General features: G+C 47.5%; 1 protein-coding gene across 1 annotated transcript; it reads left to right on the top strand.

Annotated features, from left to right (window-relative positions):
* The first annotated feature begins 381 nt into the window (after positions 1–381).
* On the top strand, positions 382–19,294 carry LOC144129585 (uncharacterized). Its single transcript, XM_077663737.1, has 5 exons — positions 382–650; positions 1,657–1,783; positions 3,443–3,834; positions 17,705–17,831; positions 19,247–19,294. The coding sequence occupies exons 1-5, from the start codon at positions 382–384 to the stop codon at positions 19,292–19,294; spliced, it is 963 nt and encodes a 320-aa protein (XP_077519863.1).
* Positions 19,295–21,276: the final 1,982 nt, after the last annotated feature.

The raw sequence follows: 21,276 nt of genomic DNA, 5'->3' as shown, positions 1-21,276 counted from the left end.
CTGCTACGGCACGGGCGCGCCAAGACCTCGCGGTGATGTGCGCATGCGGGCATATGTTGCAAGCGGCCGCAACAAGGATCGCTAGCTACTACCTAAAGTGGAAATGAGAAAAGAGAAAAAGGTAAGGGCAGCAGGATTTTGGCGCACACTGCAGGCATCTTGCTAGAGGAGGCGATGGTACAGCAAGCCACGCAATATGCGAAATTTATAAACCGAAACCAGTGGAGCTGGCCAACATCATCACTCCATGGTTAAGTAAACTGCAGTTACCCTTAACTATAGTTAGCCGCGCTCACACGGAAAGCCAAACTGTAGTTACGCCACTAACCGTAGTTACCGTAAACCGAGCTGGCTAACCTCCGTTTGCGCTTAACCGACAAAATGGCGGCGTCCGTGCAAGGCATGGAGGCAGCAGCAGCAGTGTCGCAGCAATCGTCCTCCCAGAGGCGTGTCAACTGGCCTGATGTAACAACAGCGGCTTTGATTCGCATCTGGGAGGACCAGCTACCCGCTCTGCGGGGAAATACGCGCAATGCGCGTATATACGCTGCCATGGCGGCGGAGCTGAACGCCGGGCTAGCGCCGGGCGAAGGCCGCTACACTGCAAAGCAGGTCAAGCAAAAAATGGATAATCTGAACAAAAAATACCGGTAAGTGCTATCTTTATTCTCATCGCATTGCTCACCTAGTGCTGTTTTTATGGCGCGACGTCAGCCCCACGTGTGCGGCAGCAGTGTGTTGGTTCAGCAACGTGCAAACTTTTCGCCGTCGTCGCGTATTGTTTACCTCGCGAGCGCCCAAGATGTTTCAATTATGTATGTACTCATATAAGAACTGAGCAACGAGTGCCGTGTGACGGGAGCAGCGTATGTTACACAGCGCCAGTCCGTTTTTTTTCTTCGTAAACTGCGTAGTTGTTGGCCTAACAAAAGATGACACATACCCACACTGGGGGATCGGCCAAGAATCGGGTGGCTATTCACCTGTACTGAGTTAATAAAAAAGAAAAGCACCTTTTCGTCTTCGTTTGTGTACGCGTGCATGCACCGCTCTGCATGCAAACTTTGTCTTTCTCATTTTCGCGGCAGCTGTTGTCGTTCAAAGCTTTTGTTTCAAACTGACAGAACGCTGTACATAGTGACCTTGCCATACAGCCGCCAGCACGCATGGCAGCACGCATGGTCAGCGTTGTGATCATTACTTATGTCCTATTTAACTTGCACTGATTGATTGGCAGGCAAAATTCTCAGTCAATCAACTTCCGCTTAAGCGTAAGCATTGCGTGCAGAACCGAATACACGTGCTTCAAAATTTCACTCTTTTCTTTTTCTGAGTTAAGGTGTCTTTATAGAGTGCTCGGGTACTTCTAGCTACCAGCTAAGGTAACAGTTCAGCAAATTTCTCGATTTTCTGAAATATATAACTTTAGGCCTCACTGGCCTACTATGCAGATATTGCTAGAATGCTATCAGCTGAACCAATCACTTGAAAAGCTCCAACTGGTGCAGTTAAGTGACATTTTCACCAGTACCTACCAGTTGGTACCTGCATATTGATGTAACATTTGTCTTAAGTACCAGTGTTCACAGGAAGTTTGATGGCCTAAAGAGATCACCAAGAGCACATTTATTATTGAAATCATTTCTATCTTTCCAGGCAGCTGAGACGAACTGGAACTGCCACTGGCTCTCCTGGTGTCCCATGGCAGTTCTACTGGCAGCTGCACAGTTTCCTCGGCAGCCTACCCATCAATGATGATGGGCGGGTCGAGGAAAGTTTGGAGGTAATTTACAATTTCAAACATTATCCATTATTAGACCGCTCAGTCACTGTGGAATTACATCACTATGAATTTTTTAAATGTACAGAATACTGCACAAGGCACGCCGGCTGCGGATACTAGAGAACTGAGTAGAAAAGGGAGGGAAGAGATCAGGCAAGCGCGAACAAAAGGTTCTTAACCCACAGCAGTGCAATCCAAAGTGTCATACTGCAGTTACCGCCTCATCTCTATCTACTTTGGTTCATTGCTTTGGCCTCTTGCCAAGGTTATATACCAAGTTGTACGTAGTTGATTACTTGTAATCTGTTACTTGTAATTGAATACATTTTATGTAATTTTGCAATCAATTACTTTTTCAGACTAACATTACGAGTTATATAGTTATCCTTTATTTTTATAGCATTGTTTATTGCCTCTGGGCATAAGGAGAGTTGGGAAGAAAAGAGGAAGGATATAAGTGGCGAAATTGAGGCCACGTCCCAGTTACGGCAGGAGTGAGGGCAACCCCTACCCGGATCCTCCGGAGCACAATCTCCTCTGCACGGGTAAGCCCGTGAGGCGGAGGGTTATCGCACTCTGAGGGACAAGAGCACGTGTGTGGCGCCGGAGGTGTTCCTTGCGAGGAGGGTAGCATCATCTATACTGAGGAATTGAGGCATTGATGTGGGTAGGGTCGGCAAGCAGGTTGCAGAATCTGCAGAGCTTTGTGAATTGATTAGGTCACGTGGGACCCACTCAATTCGAATGGCTTGCGGGATGCGAGCCACCAGGCGATGTATATTCTGGCAGATTTCTGGGCTGCGGCTGACGCGTCGGAGTAGACGTATTGCTTGAAGGGCGTCAGTGCGGATGATAATGTGGGCTGTAGGGAAGCAAGGTAACTGCGGCTACAGAGGAAAGCGAGTCTTGTATAGCAACCAGCTCAGCACAGAAGGAAGAAGGTTCCGCGAATCGAAACCTGACCGTCTTGTCAAGTGCAGGCTTGCAGGGACAGTAAACTGCAGTTGTTGTTACACAGCCCTGGGTACTGACATCAACATATATAATAATTGAGCCGCGTTATTATTATAACATATATAATAATGTTAGCCGCTCAGTCGTGCGGCTAAAATACCTCTGTGAGCTTGCACAGTGTTGATTTTAGAGAAATAGGCCGGAAGTTGCCAAGATCCGTCGGTGGCTTCCCTGCTTTTGTAATTGGGATCACAGTGGCCAATTTCCAGGTCTCAGGAACAGAGCCTTTTAGCCATACTGGGGCGGTAATTGACCACTGTAATCAGTTACATTTCAGATGGAGTTATTGTAATTGTAGTTGGTAACTTATTTTATGCAACGTGTACAAGACTGGTTATATATTACCAATGACACTATCGATGTCTCATTCATTTTAAACATGCTATTCATTATTGCTGTTCAGTGATTAGTTTTTGCTAGACTCTATAATTAAGTTCTTCAATAATATATCTATGCAGCTACTAGACTGTGTTAAGTTCTTAAATAATATATCTATGCACTTATATGCAGATAAAAGATTTGAACTGTCCCTTTGTTCTAGCTGGCATAGGTTGGGGCAGCTGATGATTGCATACTATTACGGCAGCTTTGACCATTCACCTGGGAAGATGAAAAATGCAATATACTATGTTTGGTCGTGTGCAGCTGCCAGTCGTCAATGAGGTGCCAGGCACTGCCGAGGTACTGGCGTCAGGGGAAGACGAGCCCCTCGGAGACAGAGCGGACCCCCAACTGCTGAGCATGTCTCCCCTGGCTGTGCTACCCAGTACGAGTGGAAATATGGGCTGCAGCAACCGAGGTGAAACAAGTGGAGGCGGCAGAAGCCGACGCAAGCGGGACAGCAGTTCTGTTGTGCACCAGCTTCTTGCGCTTCATAAAGACGAAGCCGCACAGGCGGTGAAAGCGGAGAAAAGGGCCCACAAATTTAGAAAGAAAATGCTTCGAATGACGCAAGAGGGCAATGATATTAACGCCAACTTGGTTCGGCTGTTAGACAAGTACATTAAATCAAAAGAGGATAAAGAAAATAATGACAGGTAATTCAATAAAACTTTTTGCTGGGCAAGTTGGTTCATTTTACTTGAGGGGATGCTTGTAGCGCGACAAAAAACAAACAAGGGACAGAAGTCGAATGGGACAAGTGCTACTCTCAACTAGTTTTATTGAAAGATCGATGGCACACATTTATACAATTTCTTTCTTCCTTCAAGAACACAATCACCAGAACACTCATGTGAATGACACACAAATTTCACACGCATCACATCAGGCTATTTAAAAACTTATGCTCGTTAGAGTACATCTTTACTGAAGGGCTGGTGACGCACTCCAACCCTTTCTTTTTGATATGGAACGCCTCTATCAGTTACCGTGTTAGTGCGAGCATGAAAAATGCGTCGAGAATGGGAGTGGAACGAATCAGGTAGTTCACTGCAAGTCTTGCAAATGCTCGTCATTCCTAAAAAAGACAAGAGGTCATTGGTCAAAGCAAATGCGCTCTAAAGCGGGAACTGATATAGGCGTTCCATATCAAAAAGAAAGGGCCAGACTGCATCAGCAGCCCTTCGGTGAAGATGTACTCTGACGAGTATGTTTTTAGATAGCCTGATCTGATGCAGGCGTGTGAAATTTGTGTGCCATTCGCATGAGCGTTCTGGTGATTGTGTTCTTGAAGGAAAAAGGAAACTATGTAAATATGTTCGATCGATCTTCCAATTAAACTAGTTGAGAGTAGCGCTTGTCCCGCTTATCTCTGTGCCTTGTCTGCTTTTTGTCGCGCTACAAGCATCGCCTCAAGTAAAATGAACCAACTTGCCCAACAAAAAGTTTTATTGAACTTCATTTCTAGTACAGTGGGCCCTTCTTTCGTGTTTTCCTCTCCATCGCAAGAGTCTGTGTTAATCACCCACATCACTTGGACGACATGCAAGGCAAGACGCTTGGCGTATTGCATAAGGAAAGGGCTGGTGCCGGTAGAGTTGGCTGCCGCCATAGACGTTGAAGATCTCTACTATTCTATTCCCCACAAAGAACTGTTTACCTCTGTTCTTAAGTGCATTGAAGAGAAACCTAGTTTGGGGAGCTGCTCCAAAGACCACTCTTCAAAATATTTACCTCCTTCAGAAGAAGGCCTTAAGAATTATTTTTAACCAACCTTATGATTATCCTTCCGCAGCCCTTTTTCACAATAGTAACGTGCCGAGAATATTTAGTCTCTTTGATATACGTCTGTCCTTGCGCTACAAACAGGAAACTTGGGACAAAATTTCAACAATATCTCAAATCGCTAAGCTTGAGCTCCTTGTACCTACATACCCCCTATGCCGTCTGCGGCACTACAACCTTAACACGCCACGAACTAACTACGGGATACAGATGCTTAGATATTATCTACCCGCACTACTCAACCGCATCTTTGATGCAGGCATTGACATTAATAAATGCAGCAATGCTGACCTCCGGGCGTTCTTTCACTAAATAATTCTCTTCCTTTTTTATGGTTTGTGGCTGTTACGTATATGGTCGAAATATGCAGGCTCGTTGAAAGCTTAGCATAACCCGACAGCACGCCAATATCATGTTGTCTTCATTCATGTATGTTGAAAATTGTTCTTTTTTATACGTTGTCAATGTGTTCACTGCTGTGAAATTAAGTGCTATAATCTGTATATCCCCTTCAGGCGCGAATTAAGACAAGAAGAAGAAAAATTGTGATTCCTTCAAATATTGCCTATAAACAGCTACCCAAACTGAGTGGTATGAAGAAAAACATGTTTATTAAGTCAACAGAAATTTTTTGTGATGTGGACATTTGTACACATGGCGCCTCTAGGCCGTAAAGTATGTCGACAACCACTCACATAGGCAGAACTATTTCCAGGTGCTGTGACTCTTCACAAGTACTTCAGAATGAATTTTCAATGCCTCTCAGCTTGCCCACTTTGATTGCTTCTACTTTTTGGCATGAAATTCATAGTAACAATCCCTTGCGGCACTTAGGCAGAGGAAAACTGCGCATTTGCGACAGCAAACTCAAGACTTCGAAACACAGCCTGTGTTTCGGCACCTTTGCAGGAAGTTGGCATTCATGTGAATGGGCCAGTGATTGTTTCCGTCAAACCTTGTAGAGTTTGTCGGCATGGGCATGCCGATATGTGAGTTTCGGGCAGGCTTTGCAGAGCTGGTGCTCAGTCTTCCCCTCTTGTTTGGTGCAGTCCTGTTGCTTGCAATCAAGCTCCTTGCAATGTCGGACTGAAAGGCCATAACGTCCTTCACATCCTTTTTTGGCAGTTCCTCTGCATTAGCATCGCAAATGTACTCAAGCCAGCTGTCTTAAACTGCAAAGGAAATGAAGTGGTAGATTACCCTTACTGGCCATTTCTTCGTCTTTGTATGAAGGGGATAGAGCGACATCAAAAAATCCAACTTGTCAACGCCACCCATAAATCGATTGTACTCGGCGATTACCTGCGGGCAGTTGATGTCGACATGCTCCTTTGCTCCATCTCTTCACCTTAGTGATACTGCCTAGTCCTACAACTGTAGAGATCATGTTGACTGGACCATTGTCGTGCCAGCGAACAATGACCATGTGTTCCTCTTCAACATTCTTGAAGTCGTAGCTTCCGCGCCCTCCCTTCTTCAGCTCTTTTTCGCTTTTCAGCTCACAGCCTAGAAGTCTGTTGGCCCTAATCGTGCCAGACGCTAAAATTCCAAGCAATTTCAGCTCTCGGAAGAGCGACACAGAAGAAAAATAATTGTCATGTAGCATCTCATGTTGAGACCATGCAGGAGCGCTTCCATAAGCCGCATCACAACCGAACCACCAAGGCCCAAATGTGAATGGTCGTTGCTTACGCCAGTGCCTTTCCCTTGATAGAGCTCAAAGTCATGAGCCATGCCATCTGAACTAGGTGAAACTAGGTTTCACTAGTTGTTCACTTATAAGGCATTCATCAATGCTCACGTGGGGTGTCGGCCCGTTTGAAGCAAGGGCGGGAGCGCAAAGTGGCGCCAAATTTGATGTGTACAATTGTACACACCGCCGCTGAAGGGGATATAGAATGTTTAAATCATGCTTCCAGTGCATGCTTTGAATTTTGTATATAACTTGTTCTTTATGTTATATTGTGCACTTAGTTTGTGTTTCCGCTATTCATTCATGGATTGTGAATTATGCCTTAGGTTTATGTATGCCTTTCTTGTTTGCATGTGACCAATGGTGCCACTGTTGCTGGATGTTGTGGGCCTTGGGAGCTTGCCAAGCTATGGCATTTCTTCCCGGGGCCCACTGCTCTGTAGCAAGAAATAAATAAACAGAAACTGAAACATAAAACCCTTGGTGTTTATTTCTCCTCTCATCTACAGTGGGACAGTCATGCAGACTACCTGCGAAAGCTTTCGGCTGTTACTGGAATATTGTCACGTGGCCGAATGATCCTTCCTCAAACTGCTAAACTCCAAATATATCATGCCTTGTTTCTTCATATATAAATTATTGCATGTTAGTCTGGAGTACAACTAAAACAAAGTTCTACTTCTTCAGAAAAAGCAATCCTTCATGTAGCGAATATACAGCCAATGCACACAACTATGCATACTTTACTGCATGTAACATGATACGAGTTGATCGTATATATAAATTTTGATTACTACAGGTTATGTATTTTTCTACATCTGGTGCTAAAAAGAAAGGGTCGGACTGCGTCAGCAGCCCTTCGGTGAAGATGTACTCTTACGAGTATAAGCTTTTAGATAGCCTGATCTGATGCAAGCGTGTGAAATTTGTGTGTCATTCGCATGAGTGTTCTGGTGATTGTGTTCTTGAAGGAAAAAAGAAGTTGTATAAATGTGTGCCATCGATCTTTCAATAAAACTAGTTGAGAGTAGCACTTGTCCCATTCATCTTCTGTCCCTTGTCTATTTTTTGTCACGCTACAAGCATCCCCTCAAGTAAAATGACCAGTAAATGCAGTAAATATCATACATACTCCTATCATCAACTACCCTGACGATCGTAGCATTATCTTCGATCATCAGTGCTGTTTTCGCAAGGGCTACTCATGCGACACCCAACTTGCTGGTTTTATTTACGACATACATTCACTGACTGACGCTGGTTTTCAAGTTCAAGCAATATTTTTCGATTTTTCTTAAGCATTTGATTGCATTCCTCACCAAAGGTTGTTAAACTTTCACAACTGAACATTCACCCTTATATTATTGCATGGATAGCAGATTTCCTCTCATCTAAAATCCAGTTCACAGCAGTTAACAACTCAAACTCATGTTTTGCTAATGTTACGTCTGGAAGGCAGTTTACTTTTTCTCATCTATATTAATGATTTACCCAGTTACGTGACGTCTATAATCAGGCTATTTGCTTATGATTGTGTGCTTTATCGATGTATAACCTGCAACGCTGACAACCAATTACTGCAGTCTGATCAAGAAGCGATAAGCACATGGTGTTCTAATTGGTTAATGCCATTAAATCTTTCCAAATCTAAGGTCATGTAATTCACCAACAAGCCACATGTTCCTACCACCTACTCTCTTCATAGCTATAGTGTAGAACTCGCCACAAGTTACAAGTATCTTGGCGTGAACCTTCAGTCCAACTTATCATGGAATCATCACATTAATCTCACTCTTGCCTCCGCTAATCGTACTTTCGGACTTCTCAAACATAATTTGAGAGGCCGCAACAAATGTAAAAAAATCTTGCGCATACCACATTATTCAGTCCGAAACTCTTCATACACGTATGCCATTTGGGATCCTCATCAGACTTATATCATAAGTAACATCAAAGCCTTGCAAAACCGTGCTGCGTGATTCATCTTTTCTGATTATTCATGTTACACCAGTGTCACCTCATTGAAGCTTACAGCCGAGTAAGAAAATTTCCTGCCTATCACTTTCCGTAACCTTTATCACCATCCTTTCCTTCATGGTGAATTCTGTCAGCCACTGCCTATTACCTTTCCATGTCGTGATCATCCCCACAAAGTTAAACACATTAACTACCAGTCATCCCATTATGCATATTCTTTTTTACCCTGCACAATAACTGAACTTTACCATCACACATTGCCATATGCGACCTAAATAAGTTCCAACACCTTAATCACGCATGTTTCAACAACTAAAAAGGTTTTTTTCAGCGTACTGTCTTCTGCATTGTCTTCTTTTATTTTTCATATGTACTTCAGCGCACTTTTTCCGGCGTTGTCTTTTCCTTGCGGTGCTGTTATCTGTTCCTAAAATTCTGCTATGTGCATTGTTCAGACTCTTCTTGTGGATGTCTATTTTTCATTGATATTTGTGAAACCACAGCGGTGGCCAAGCTGTTGAGCATCTGTCTCGTATGCGAGAGGTGCAGGGTTCGATCCCCAGTGCCGCCGGGTGCCCACCGGTGATACAATGGGTACAAGCTTTCCCCTGCCCTGGTGCTCGGTTTATTTAGGGTGAAATGCTTGGGAAATGGGTCTTTGACCCCACCTTGAGAAAAAGAAAATTACCTTGTGTCATGGCGCTCTTTGGCCATAGATGCCTTTGCACCATAAAAAAAAGATGTTTGTGATTTCACCGGTTTGGTTTAGTGCATTATTATAACCTTGAAACAATGCCTTGTACCCACTCCCCCCCCCCATGTAATAACCTCGAATGAGGGCCTTTGGGGATATTTAAATAAATAAAATAAATAAACTGAACATTCTGTATGAATGCTCAATATTTGTTGGTTTGCATTCATGATACAACAGCTTGTGATTAGCAGTAGCAGTAAGTGTTTATTTTAAAATTAACAAAAAGGAAGGAAAAGATTTTTGCCAGCCCCGGCATCTGTCATCGATACTGAAGCACCTGAGCTGGGGCAGCGGAAATACAGGACAGCAGGCAGTTTGAAGAAATGAAATGAAAGAGGTGAGCGGACAGTAAGAAAGGATAGAGGATGAGGTGATAAATACACTATTTACATAATACATTTGTACAAGTCCCGCGCGTGCAGAGTTAATAAAAGAACGGAAAAACACGCGCACAACAGTTCGCACACAACAGCTGCAGCAGGGTGCCCAGCTGTTAATCGTCCGAGGTTGCACACGCGGAGCGTTCGGTCACTGCACGGCACTACTTGATGCAAAACAGACGGGATGTCAAGCCCCTCTGTTCGAGAAGTGCACAGAGGCTCACCAAGGTTCGCTCACGGGTGTGCGCACTGCCCTGCAGCCATAATACCGATATTTTACAGGCATAACTTCAAAGCAGTAAGCATGCATATGCACTACAAGAGTAGTATGTGAATAAAGAGTGGGTGCAGGTAACCAGTAACATCACTGTAGCTTTCAGAGTATTTAAGAATAGAAAGCACAGTGCAAAACACAGGATATGAAAGATTTGTGAAAAATTGTATTTATTATTTCTTTGCAACTACCTTTGTAGCTATGCTCAGGTCATTCAAACAGGTTACTACTTTAGCTCAAGTGTTTTGCAATCTGGTCAACATCGGAGTTCAGTTTTGTGTAATTTATATGTAAACAATGTATAAGAACATAGCACACTACTAATACAGCACACACAGCACACCACAGTAATAAGCACAGCGTCACGAACAACCAGCGGAACCGTCCAGGCGCAGATCAGAGACCGCGTTTAGTCCAGAGCACGCACGAGCGACCGAGTGTTCGGCGCTCGAGCGCCACAGTGTTCGGCGGTTCTCGTCGTCTTCTTCGTTGAGCGCCAGCGTCTAAAGATTCTAAAGCCCGTGTCTAGTCTTACAATTCCCCCCGGGCGAAAGGGCGCCATCCTGGCGGCCTAGGGCGATGTGACGACGGCGGGGTTGTAGTACGGTTTGAGGCGGGTCGTGTGGACAATTTCGCGGCCTCGGCGGCAATGATCAGAGGATGGCGTAAGGGGTTCGATGAGGTAATTGACGGGGGATGTCTGCTGAAGAATACGGTAGGGTCCCTGGTACTCGCTAACAAGTTTGGACAAAAGGCCGGGACCTGAGGAGGGTACACAGAGCCAGACCAAAGAGTCAGGAAGGTAAGCGGGAGAAAGTGCAGGGGGATCACGGGTGCTTTTCTGCTGCTGCTGGGCGTGAGAAGTGAAGGACCAGGCAAGCTGTCGGCATTCTTCGGCATAAGTTGCGGCTTCAGAAAGAGTTGTAAATTCAGAAGCATCAGGGCGGTAAGGTAGAATGGTGTCCATTGTGCAAGAAGGCTCACGGCCGTACAGGAGAAAGTACGGAGAGAATCCGGTGGTGGCTTGAGCAGCGGAGTTATAAGCGTATGCGACAAAAGGGAGAACGCGGTCCCAGTTACAATGGTCGGAAGCAACATACATGGCCAGCATGTCGCCGAGGGTGCGATTAAAACGCTCAACCATGCCATTTGTCTGGGGATGGTAGGCGGAGCTGGTGCGGTGAACAACGTTGCATTCCTGAAGGAGAGCTTCTACAACTTCTGAGAGGAAGGCCGGACCTCTATCACTGAGCAGCTCTTTGGGCGCACCATGGCGAATAATGATGCGATGGAGAATGAAGGATGCAATGTCGTGGGCTGTAGCAGATGGTAAAGGCGATGTTTCAGCGTAACGTGTAAGGTGGTCGATGGCAACGATGATCCAGCAGTTCCCGGCTGATGTGCTGGGAAGAGGGCCATAGAGGTCGATGCCAACACGCTCGAAGGGCTGTACTGGGCAAGGCAGCGGCTGCATAGGAGCGGTGGGTCGGCGACGTGGATGTTTCCGTCGCTGGCATGCAGTGCAGAACTGAACGTACTGGCAGACGTAATGGGCCATCCCACGCCAGTAGTACCGCTGTCGTAGATGGATGAAAGTCTTCAAGAATCCGGCATGGGCACACTGGGGATCATCGTAGTAGGAAGAGCAAATGAAGGAGCGCAGATGTGTCGGAATGACGAGAAGCCACTTGCGACCATCCGGGAGATAGTTGCGGCGGTAAAGGAGCTCGTCTCGGATGGCGAAATGGTGGGACTCACGACGGAGAGCACGGGAAGGAGGTCGAGACGATTGGCCAGATAGGAGATCAAAAAGGCAAATGATCCACAGGTCTTTGCATTGCTCGGAAGCCATATCAGCGAACTCAAACTTCAAAGAAGGCAGGGCGGATATACAAGGCGCTGCCTCAGATGGTACAGGGGAACGTAAGAGGGCATCAGCATCGGCATGTTTGCGGCCGGAACAATAGATAACGCGAATGTCGTGCTCTTGGAGTCGCAGAACCCATCGCGCCAGTCGACCAGAGGGATCTTTCAAAGAGGACAGCCAGCAGAGGGCATGGTGATCGGTGACAACGTCAAAAGGGCGCCCGTACAGATAGGGGCGAAATTTGACAATCGCCTAAAGGATGGCTAAACACTCCTTCTCGGTGACAGAATAGTTGGCTACAGCTTTTGTGAGTGTCCAGTTAGCGTAAGCGACAACGTATTCGTCAAAGCCTTGCTTGCGTTGAGTGAGTACTGCACCGAGGCCGACGCTGCTGGCATCGGTGTGGAGTTCCGTCGGAGAACGAGGGTCGAAGTGACGCAAAATTGGTGGAGTGGTGAGGAGGCGACGGAGTGTCGTAAACGCTTCATCACAGGCTGGCGACCAGGCCGAAAGGTCGTGGCTGGAAAGGAGCTTGTTCAGGGGGTCGACGATAGTGGCAAAATTGCGGACAAAGCGGCGGAAGTAGGAGCAGAGGCCGACGAAGCTGCGGAGGTCTTTTACAGAAGTGGGCTTTGGAAATTCAGCCACAGCTCGCAACTTGGCCGGGTCCGGGAGACCGCCATCTTTCGACACGACATGACAGAGAATGGTGCGCTGCCGAGCTCCGAAGCGGCACTTTTTCAAATTAAGTTGGAGGCCAGCGTCGGCCAGGCAGCGAAGAACAGCCTCGAGGCGCTGGAGGCGAGACGGAAAGTCCGAGGAAAAGATTACAGTCGTCTATATAACAAAGGCATGTGTGCCATTTGAGCCCTTGGAGTATGTTGTCCATCATGCGCTCGAATGTGGCGGGTGCATTGCAGAGGCCGAAGGGCATGACATTAAATTCATAGAGCCCCTCGGGTGTGACGAATGCAGTTTTTGGGCGATCGGCCTCCGTCTTTTTTCTTGACCAGAACCACTGGTGATGCCCATGGGCTGTGAGACGGTTGTATCACGTGACGCTGGAGCATGTCGGTCACCTGGGCGTCAATGATGCTGCGCTCAGAGGCTGACACGCGGTACGGACGTTGGCGCAAAGGGGCATGCGTTCCAGTGTCAATACAGTGGGTAACGGTGGTGGTGTTGCCGGTAGTCAAACGAAGCTTGAAAACGCTGCAGAACGGCTACAAGCTGGTCTCGTTGAGTAGACGTCAGGGCAGCGTCGACGGAATGGTGAAAAATATCGACAGACGACTGATTCGTGATGGGAACAGGCGTAATGGCGCTGACGTGAAGGCCGGCCGTGCTAACGACGAGGGGGTATGCAGAGGCGGGATCGAGAACAGCAACGTTACCAAGCGATTGGCCACGGAGTAAAGTGGTAGGGCAGGAGAACGGGTTGGCCACATAAATAGCGCTGGAGAAACGAACAATTGTCAGCACAGCATGAGGAAGCAAAACAGACTTCTGGTCAGTGCATCGTAAAGAGGGGGTATAAGTCACAGTTGCATCTGAGAGCACAGCACAAGAAAGAGGCACCAGCACTGAAGAGAAAGGTGGAACGTCTGTGTCCTCTGAGACGACCACAGTAGTGGCAGCAGCACCGGTTACGTCCAAGGGGGCGTCACTGTAGGGCAACAAGTCAAACTGAGCACGGGCGCAGTCAATAACAGGGTGATGTGAGGAGAGGAAGTCCCAACCAAGGATAACGTCATGAGAGGAGCGGGCGAGGACGATGAACTCGATTGTGTAGGGAACGTTCCCGATGAGCAGGCGGGTGGTGCAGGCGGCTAACGGTCGAATGTCCTGAGCGCTGGCCGTACGGAAAGAAACGGGAGGAAGGGGCGTCGTCACTTTTTTGAGTCTGCGACAGAGGGTGTGACTGAGAACCGAAATGGCTGCGCCAGTGTCAACAAGTGCTTTGACAGCGACTCCTTCAACGAAAACAGTAATATTGGCAGGTGCAGAAACAGGTCTTGAGTGAGCCGCTGATGACGCAGTTCCGCGTGGACGGCGGGTTGGCGACGGAGCATTGGAGAACGGGAACGACGGCCAGGAGACGGCGAGCGGTGGGAGCGGGGATGGGAACTAGGAGAGGAATCCGGAGGCGGCAAGTGTGACGCAGGCGAGGACGACGGCGGAAGGTCGTACGTTGGCTCACGCCTATAATCGTAGGGACGGTGGTCACGACTGCGACACAAACGAGCCACATGACCAGCGATGCCACAGGCGTAGCAAATAGTGCGGTTGTCTTGTGTGCACCAGGGGTTGAGTGGCTGCAGCTGTGATCGGGGGTGGGCAACCGGATGGTAAGGTGGGGTTGCAGGTCGCTGGGGTTCTAACTGCCGGGTAGGTGGCCTGTAGACGGGCAGCAGGTGAGGGCCGCGACCGCAGGTGGTAGGCAATGCGCGGGTGCGAAGCTCCAGGGCGAGGGATCGTTGGCACCTCCACCACTTGTAATAAGAACACAGCACACTACTAATACAGCACACACAGCACACCACACCACAGTAATAAGAGCACAGCACAGTAATAAGCACAGCGTCACGAACAACCAGCAGAACCATCCAGGCACAGATCGGAGACCGCGTTTAGTCCAGAGAACGCACGAGCTTCGGAGTGTTCGGCGCTTCTCGTCGTCTTCTTCGTTGAGCGCCAGCGTCTGAACATTCTAAAGCCCGTGTCCAGTCTTACAACAATGTCTTCTGATATCACTCATTTTAGGTTATTTGAATATGCATACATTACCATTCATCTCTGTTGCCACTTTTCTCTTAACTTTGCTATGGCCTGTTCAGAAGTGGACGCCCTTCTTTTATAAACTGGTAATGAAACAACCAAATCTCTGCCGATCAGCAAAAAACTAAGCGTCTGTTTTTGTAGCTCTCATGAAAAGCTAAAGATTGTGCCACCTTATGCCAGATTTGCCAGATTTATGCAAAATGCTTCAGTTGCCTGCAAGGTGGTTCGCCAGGGCATTCCTTATTGCTACTCCTGACGGCTCTAATCGGCTACTCGTGTATACTGGTTGGGGACGCCTTTCGTTTGCACTTTGCACCGCACTCAGCCATCCTGCATCACACCCATCACTGAATTGCTCGCAGACATTGTGTAGCACACAAGCAGCTCGGACCACAATGTTCACATTGTGAATACTGCACTCGAGGCCTTTCAACAGCATTCTGAAGCGTGCCTTAACACGTCCAAACGCATTTTCTACGACACGTCTGGCACTTGACAGATGGTAGTTGAAGGTCTGTGCGGGCGACCCAGCAGTTCCAGAAAAGGAGTAGGGCTTCATTACATTCCTCTGCAGGGCGAACGCTTGGTCAGCAAGAAGCACTGGGCCAACTTGCACCCCTTGAATTGTCCTTGTTTCTAATTGAAACAGGTCACTGTCTAAAATACGCGGAAGTCGTGAGGTTTGAAACACTGCAGAGTCATTATTTTTGCCAGGACTCCCACTGTTGGTGTACAAAAACTTGTACTTGTGGTCAACCACAGCGAGGAGGATGATGCTGTACCACCCTTTATAGTTAAAATAATCTGCCGCCTCTTCCTTTGGAAGGCACACCTCGATGTGGCAGCCATCCAGGGCACCAACACCTTGAGGAAAGCCACAAACTGCAGCGAACTGGCGCATGTGCTCCTGCAATTCATGCAACTTCGGGAAACACACAAGTTGAGCTTCTAAGTTGTTCACAATTACGGCGCAGAACTCGCGAAATATCATGTTCACAGAGGCAGGGCTCACGCCAAAAAGGTTCGCTACAGTCCGCTCTTCAGCTGACGTTGCGAGGCGGTAAAGGCCAATCGCCACGCGTTTTTCCAGAGCGATTGCCTTTCGCATGCTGGTGTCTTGCCGACGCATGTTCTCGCAAACGCCCACAATATAGTGAAATGTGGGGCGGTTCATTCTGAAATTATCGCGGAAGCCGCTGTCCGGAAGATGGGGCAGCGTCGTCTCGTACCACGAATTTGGGCGTGGATACATCCATAACGCTCGCTGCCGCGTGCATTGAAGAACCGCCGCCAACAAAAGGCGTTTCGATCGCCTGCGATGACGCCTACTTTTCGCTTACAGCATGTCGATTTCGGCGCTCAGAGCAAGCCGCTGCATGCGGAGACGTTGAAGTGCTGCCTGATGCGCCGCAAACCCAGCCCAAAACTCAAACGTCGGCGTCGTCCCCACCGTCCGCCACAGGCCCGCGTGAAGCCATCGCAGCCTGAATGCTGAATGTCGACACACTCACAATACACGATATTGCACACACAGAACGTAAGCAGGCAATTAGACGCCGCACGTGACTGCACTGATCACGTAAACGAGGTGCGCTTGCAATCAAAAGAGGCACAATGCTCCCACGACGGTTCGCGGCACAGTAGTGGCTACAAGTGGCTATTATTCATTCTTGTTGACAGCGCGTTTAGAGCACAGGGACAGAAGAAGGAAACGCGCTGTCAACAAGAATGGATCATTACCAACTAGCCCGGCAATTTGTCCTATTCAAGTGGCTATTATGCCGGCTAAAAAGTCAGCTAAAACCATTGTTTGTAGACTTCTGTTTGCTTTTCTTTAATGTCCGCCACATGCGTAACCAAAGCTCTGCCCCGCAGGGGGTAGTGCGATAAACAACCTTTTTTTTCTTTCATTTATCCTTTTTAAAGTAACCGTATTTTATAATACACAGGTATACGTGCAGTCACAAATTCGCAATGGAGGTGATCACATGGTGGTTTCCGTCACACTAACCGACATGCCTAAACCGCGTGTAAGCGTCGCCAACTACGGTTTGCGCTAACCATAGTTAAGTCCTATAACCACAGTTAAGCTTAACCATGGTTAAGGCTTAAAACCCTTGTCACACGGGCACTCCTAACCGCGGTTATCGAAACCGTGGTTACCGCAAACCGTAGTTGCTGCTGTTCACACGGCAGAACCGACCACGGTTAGCCCGCTAACCGCAGTTAGCACAAACCGAGCTTGGCAACCTCGGTTTCGTCGTTCAAACCGTAAACATGGCGGCGCCCATGCCAGTGTCATGCGTTTCGAGTCAAGAGTCTCGGGCCGATATGAAGAGTGTCGTGGTCGCACCATGCGACGATGACATTGATACGGCTCTGGGAAGAAAACTTGCCTGCTCTGCGTGCATGCTCGAGAAACGCGCGTATTTACGCGTCGATTTCAGCGGAGCTGAGTGCTGGGCTTCACGGCGAGGGGCCGTATACCTCCAAGCAGGTCCGCCAAAAAATAGATAACCTGCATAAGAAGTATCGGTAAGTAAAGTTGCAATCTCTATGCATGCTGCTTTCGAGTGCTGGTCTGTGGTTTGAACGCTGCGTAGCGGCATGCAGCCGTGAGGGGGCTCTAGCTTAGTGCGAGCTTTGTGTGGTTCACCACAACAACAACAAAAGAAAAACGTGAGGCCTAGGCTCCGCTTGATGCACGAAAAATTGCGATCCGTGTTTCTTTTCGTTTAAGACACATGACTAGTGTGTACCTGTTCCAACTTGACACCCGCAGTCCTAATGTAATTACGTTGCTGTTGCGTCACCAACAGTGCGCTGTCATTGCCACTATCGTCGCATCTTTTCGCTACGTTCACAGTATCACTGAAATTCCACATGCGAGATGAGCATTGGTTTGATTTTATACGGCAGATACATTCATTTACTGAAGGTTTTCTTTTTCAGTGAAATGGCAGTTTTGGATTTTTTTTATTTGCATATGTGCAGTAGTGGTAATTCTTATTCCAGGAAGATCAAGCGCACTGGCACCACCACCGGCTCAGGCGGACAAGACTGGCCGTTCTATTGGCACCTCCACCAGTTTCTGGGATCGCTCCCAATGAATGATGAGATGTTGATTGAAGAAAATGTGGAGGTAGGCTGTGATTTACATTTCCTCAAATAGCATGCTAAAGGGTCATTTCGCACACTGTTGTAACAAATGCAGATTACAAAACTAGATTGTGGGTTTAAGATTGTATGAGCTGTTTACATGCTAATGTCAGCGAGTTTTTATTGTAAACACATAGTCGTTGACAAGGGTAGACGTGCGGGCTAGTTTAGTTGATGGCTTATGCTTCTTTGAACAGTGAGGAAGACTGACGCAGACAGGACACACACACAGCGTAAACTTTAAGCTATGTTTATTCTTGAAATCGACAGGTGTAAACACATGGCTTGATGTGCTCGAGATGGCAAACAGGTACAATGCGGAAGAAAAATTATCCTAATCGTGTTTTCCGCGCCTTGCCAACTACGAAAGTTCTTTGCCTGGTAAAGCAAGAGATCAGCCGGAGCTGTGATATAAGACACTGTCGTGTCCCATTAATATGATAGCCACTAATATGAACAACTTGAGATATAGTGTTTTATTGGGTACCAAACGTCTTCAATGTATTAGGAGCCTGGTAATATGGAAACTCATTTGCATGGATATGGAGGGTGGAAAGGCTCGGAACCCATTTTGGTCCATGTATTTTAGTTGTGTTAACATGTACAGCAACATAAAGGAAACACTGCTGATCCAGCTATGCATTTCTTGTTTTCACCGCAGAACAGAATTGAAATGCAGTGAAAAGTGCAAATGAAGGATTATTTTTCATTTTATGCTTAATGAGGGCCAAGCTACTCTTGACATTCCTTTCCATTCGCCCATTGCATGCAGCTTTTACTGAATTGAAACCCATATTTTACAGCTGTCAGCAAAATGGGCATAGATATGTACTTGTGGATAGTGGACAGAGAATGTTTGCTGTGGGAAAGACATCATCATGCCTGCAAATGCCCTGGTGCCTTTCAATGATTGATAGGCACAAAGCATAGTATACTTGAAAAAAAAAGGACAAGTTATGTCACACCTCAAGAATGGAAGGCCAGATGCGACAGTATTAATGTCTTTGCCTAGCCGCTGCATCGGCCTCTGTGTTCCCAAGAAATTTTATATTATTTTCAACACCATTGGCCGGCCAACGCCATTACAGGGTACAACATACGTATTGTTGAGCATAACATAACAGGAATGCAGGCAATAGATTTCAGTGCCAATTCTTTATTAGATGTGGCTGGAACTTAAGAAGGCTATTAACACACTCATTCTGCATAAGCATTTTGTGCTCACGTGCAGTGTCAATATTTTTTCATTTGTAATGCAGTGAGTTTGTACACTCAACACCAGTTATGGGTGCAAGAGAGCACTATAAAGTTGATTCTTGCCTCCAGTAAGTATTGCACAGCATAGCAAGAATTGCATCCTAGGAACAATGCTATATGTTATGTGGTTGTCTTGTGCAGGTGCCAGTGGTGGCTGAAATGCCTGAGGATGCGGAGCTCGTGTCATGAGGAAGAGTCGCATTTGCTGAAAATGATGTAACTGCAAGTGAGGCTTTTATAGGAAATGAGGCGACCAGCAGGTTGAATACCACTGCTGCTGATGTTAGCAATAGAGCACTGAGCAGCTCTGCTGACCCTGGGCCAAGCAGCGTTTCCCCAGCCAGTGCCCGGCCCGCCATCACAGGTGCAGACAAGGCCAGAAAGAGAAAATCGTCATCTGCAGTGCAGCAACTGCTACACTTTCATAGTGAAGAGTCAAAAAGATCTTTAAAGGCAGCCAAAAAAAATAGAAAACTGCAAAAGAAAGTAGTGGAGCTCCTGCAGGAGTCCAACAACATTCAGAACAAAATGGTTGACATGATGGGGGACTTCTTGGCTGAAAAAAAGAAATAAAAACAAATGTGCACATTATCATCATCTTGTGATGTTGTATCATGCTTGTTTTGTGCAACAGTGCACCACTGAGCGAACTGCAGATTAATTTCATGCATAAAATCCAGTCTTCTATCGCAACACACAACACTGATGGCATATTTCAATTTGAAGCAGCAATGTGTTTTGCTAAGGCATCCCGAACTGCCACCCCTGGTGCATCACATCGGCTGCTGGTGCATACTGGCTGAGGGCGCCGCTGCTCTTCAGCCTGAGCTGCATCGAGCCAAGCCACATCACAGCGATCGGACATCTGCTCACATATATTATGCAGTACGCAGGCAGTACGAATGGCAGTGGTCACGTTGTGTATGTCGCACTCTAGTCCCTTCAACAGCATGCGGAACCGGGCCTTCAATCTTCCGAACACATTTTCCACAACGCGCCTTGCAGATGAAAGGTGATAGTTAAATGACTGTGTCGGAGATCCTAGTGCACCCGGTTGCAAGTAAGGCTTCATCATGTGTGTCTGGAGAGGAAACGCTTGGTCGGCGAGCAGGACAGGCCCAACTGGCACGCCATCAAGAATTTTTAGTTCTCTGCTGAACAGCTCGCTGCTCAACAGTTGCGGGAGCCTTGAGACTTGAAATACACCAGCGTCGTGATTCCTACCTGGCGCACCAGCATTGACGTACAGCAATCTGTACTTGTGATCGGCCACTGCCAAAAGAATGACACTATACCATCCTTTGTAGTTGAAGTAGTCGACTGCGTTTTTTTTAGGTGGGCACACCTCGATGTGGCATCCATCTAGGGCGCCTACGCCTTGCGGAAATCCAGTCACTGCAGCAAACTGGCACATGTGCTCGGCCAACTCGTGAGCTCTCGGGAACATCACAAACTTCGGTTCCAATAGCAGCACAACAGCATGGCAGAATTCCCAGAAAATTTCGTTTACTGTGGACCTGCCCACACCGAAAGCGTTGCTGACGCTTCTGTCTTCGCCCGACGTGGCAAGACGGTAAAGGCCGATTGCAACACGTTTGTGCAGCGGTACAGCCTTTCGCATGTTTGTGTCTTGTCTTCTCATGCTCTCGCATGCGGTCACAATGTACCTAAATGTACTGCGATTCACCCGGAAATGCGTCCTGAATTCGCTGTCTGGAAGGTGAGGCACCGTCGTCTCGTACCAAGAGTTCCCTCTCGGGTACGCCCACAACCTCCGCTCGCGTGGACATAATTGCACAATAGCAGCCTCGAGCTGGCGGCACCTCATCTCGGCACATCGTCGCTCCTCCTCCGTCCGCTCAATTTCGGCTAGGAGCGCTATAAGCTGAACACGCTGGCGCTGAAGGGCAGCCTGTTGCATCGTAAACATTAGCCAGAATTCAACTTCACGCTGTCGATTTTCGGAAGCCGGTTCGCTCGCAGCCATCGTAGGCGCTGCGATCCCGTTGCGTCTGGATAATAGCGTCTGCTGCTCGAATCCTGTGGGCACAAGCAACGATGCACGCAAAAATGAACTCGTACAAACCACGCAGGTACTGCGAGGGTCGTGAGCGGAAACGCGGGAGAGCCGGCCGTAGTTGGCTACAATAATGTCTACAAAGCCGACTAGA

This window comes from Amblyomma americanum, chromosome 1 (assembly GCF_052857255.1).
Source record: "Amblyomma americanum isolate KBUSLIRL-KWMA chromosome 1, ASM5285725v1, whole genome shotgun sequence".
NCBI lineage: Eukaryota > Metazoa > Arthropoda > Arachnida > Ixodida > Ixodidae > Amblyomma > Amblyomma americanum.
This window is presented reverse-complemented; position numbering and strand designations above follow the sequence as displayed.

What these genes read in the sequence shown, in the direction of transcription:
- LOC144129585 (XM_077663737.1), top strand. Translation starts at nt 382, where the DNA reads ATGGCGGCGTCCGTGCAAGGCATGGAGGCAGCAGCAGCAGTGTCGCAG. An exon ending in GATAAAGAAAATAATGACAG is followed by an intron (nt 3,835 to 17,704) that starts GTAATTCAATAA and finishes TTCTTATTCCAG; the next exon opens with GAAGATCAAGCGCACTGGCA. An exon ending in TGATTGAAGAAAATGTGGAG is followed by an intron (nt 17,832 to 19,246) that starts GTAGGCTGTGAT and finishes TGTCTTGTGCAG; the next exon opens with GTGCCAGTGGTGGCTGAAAT.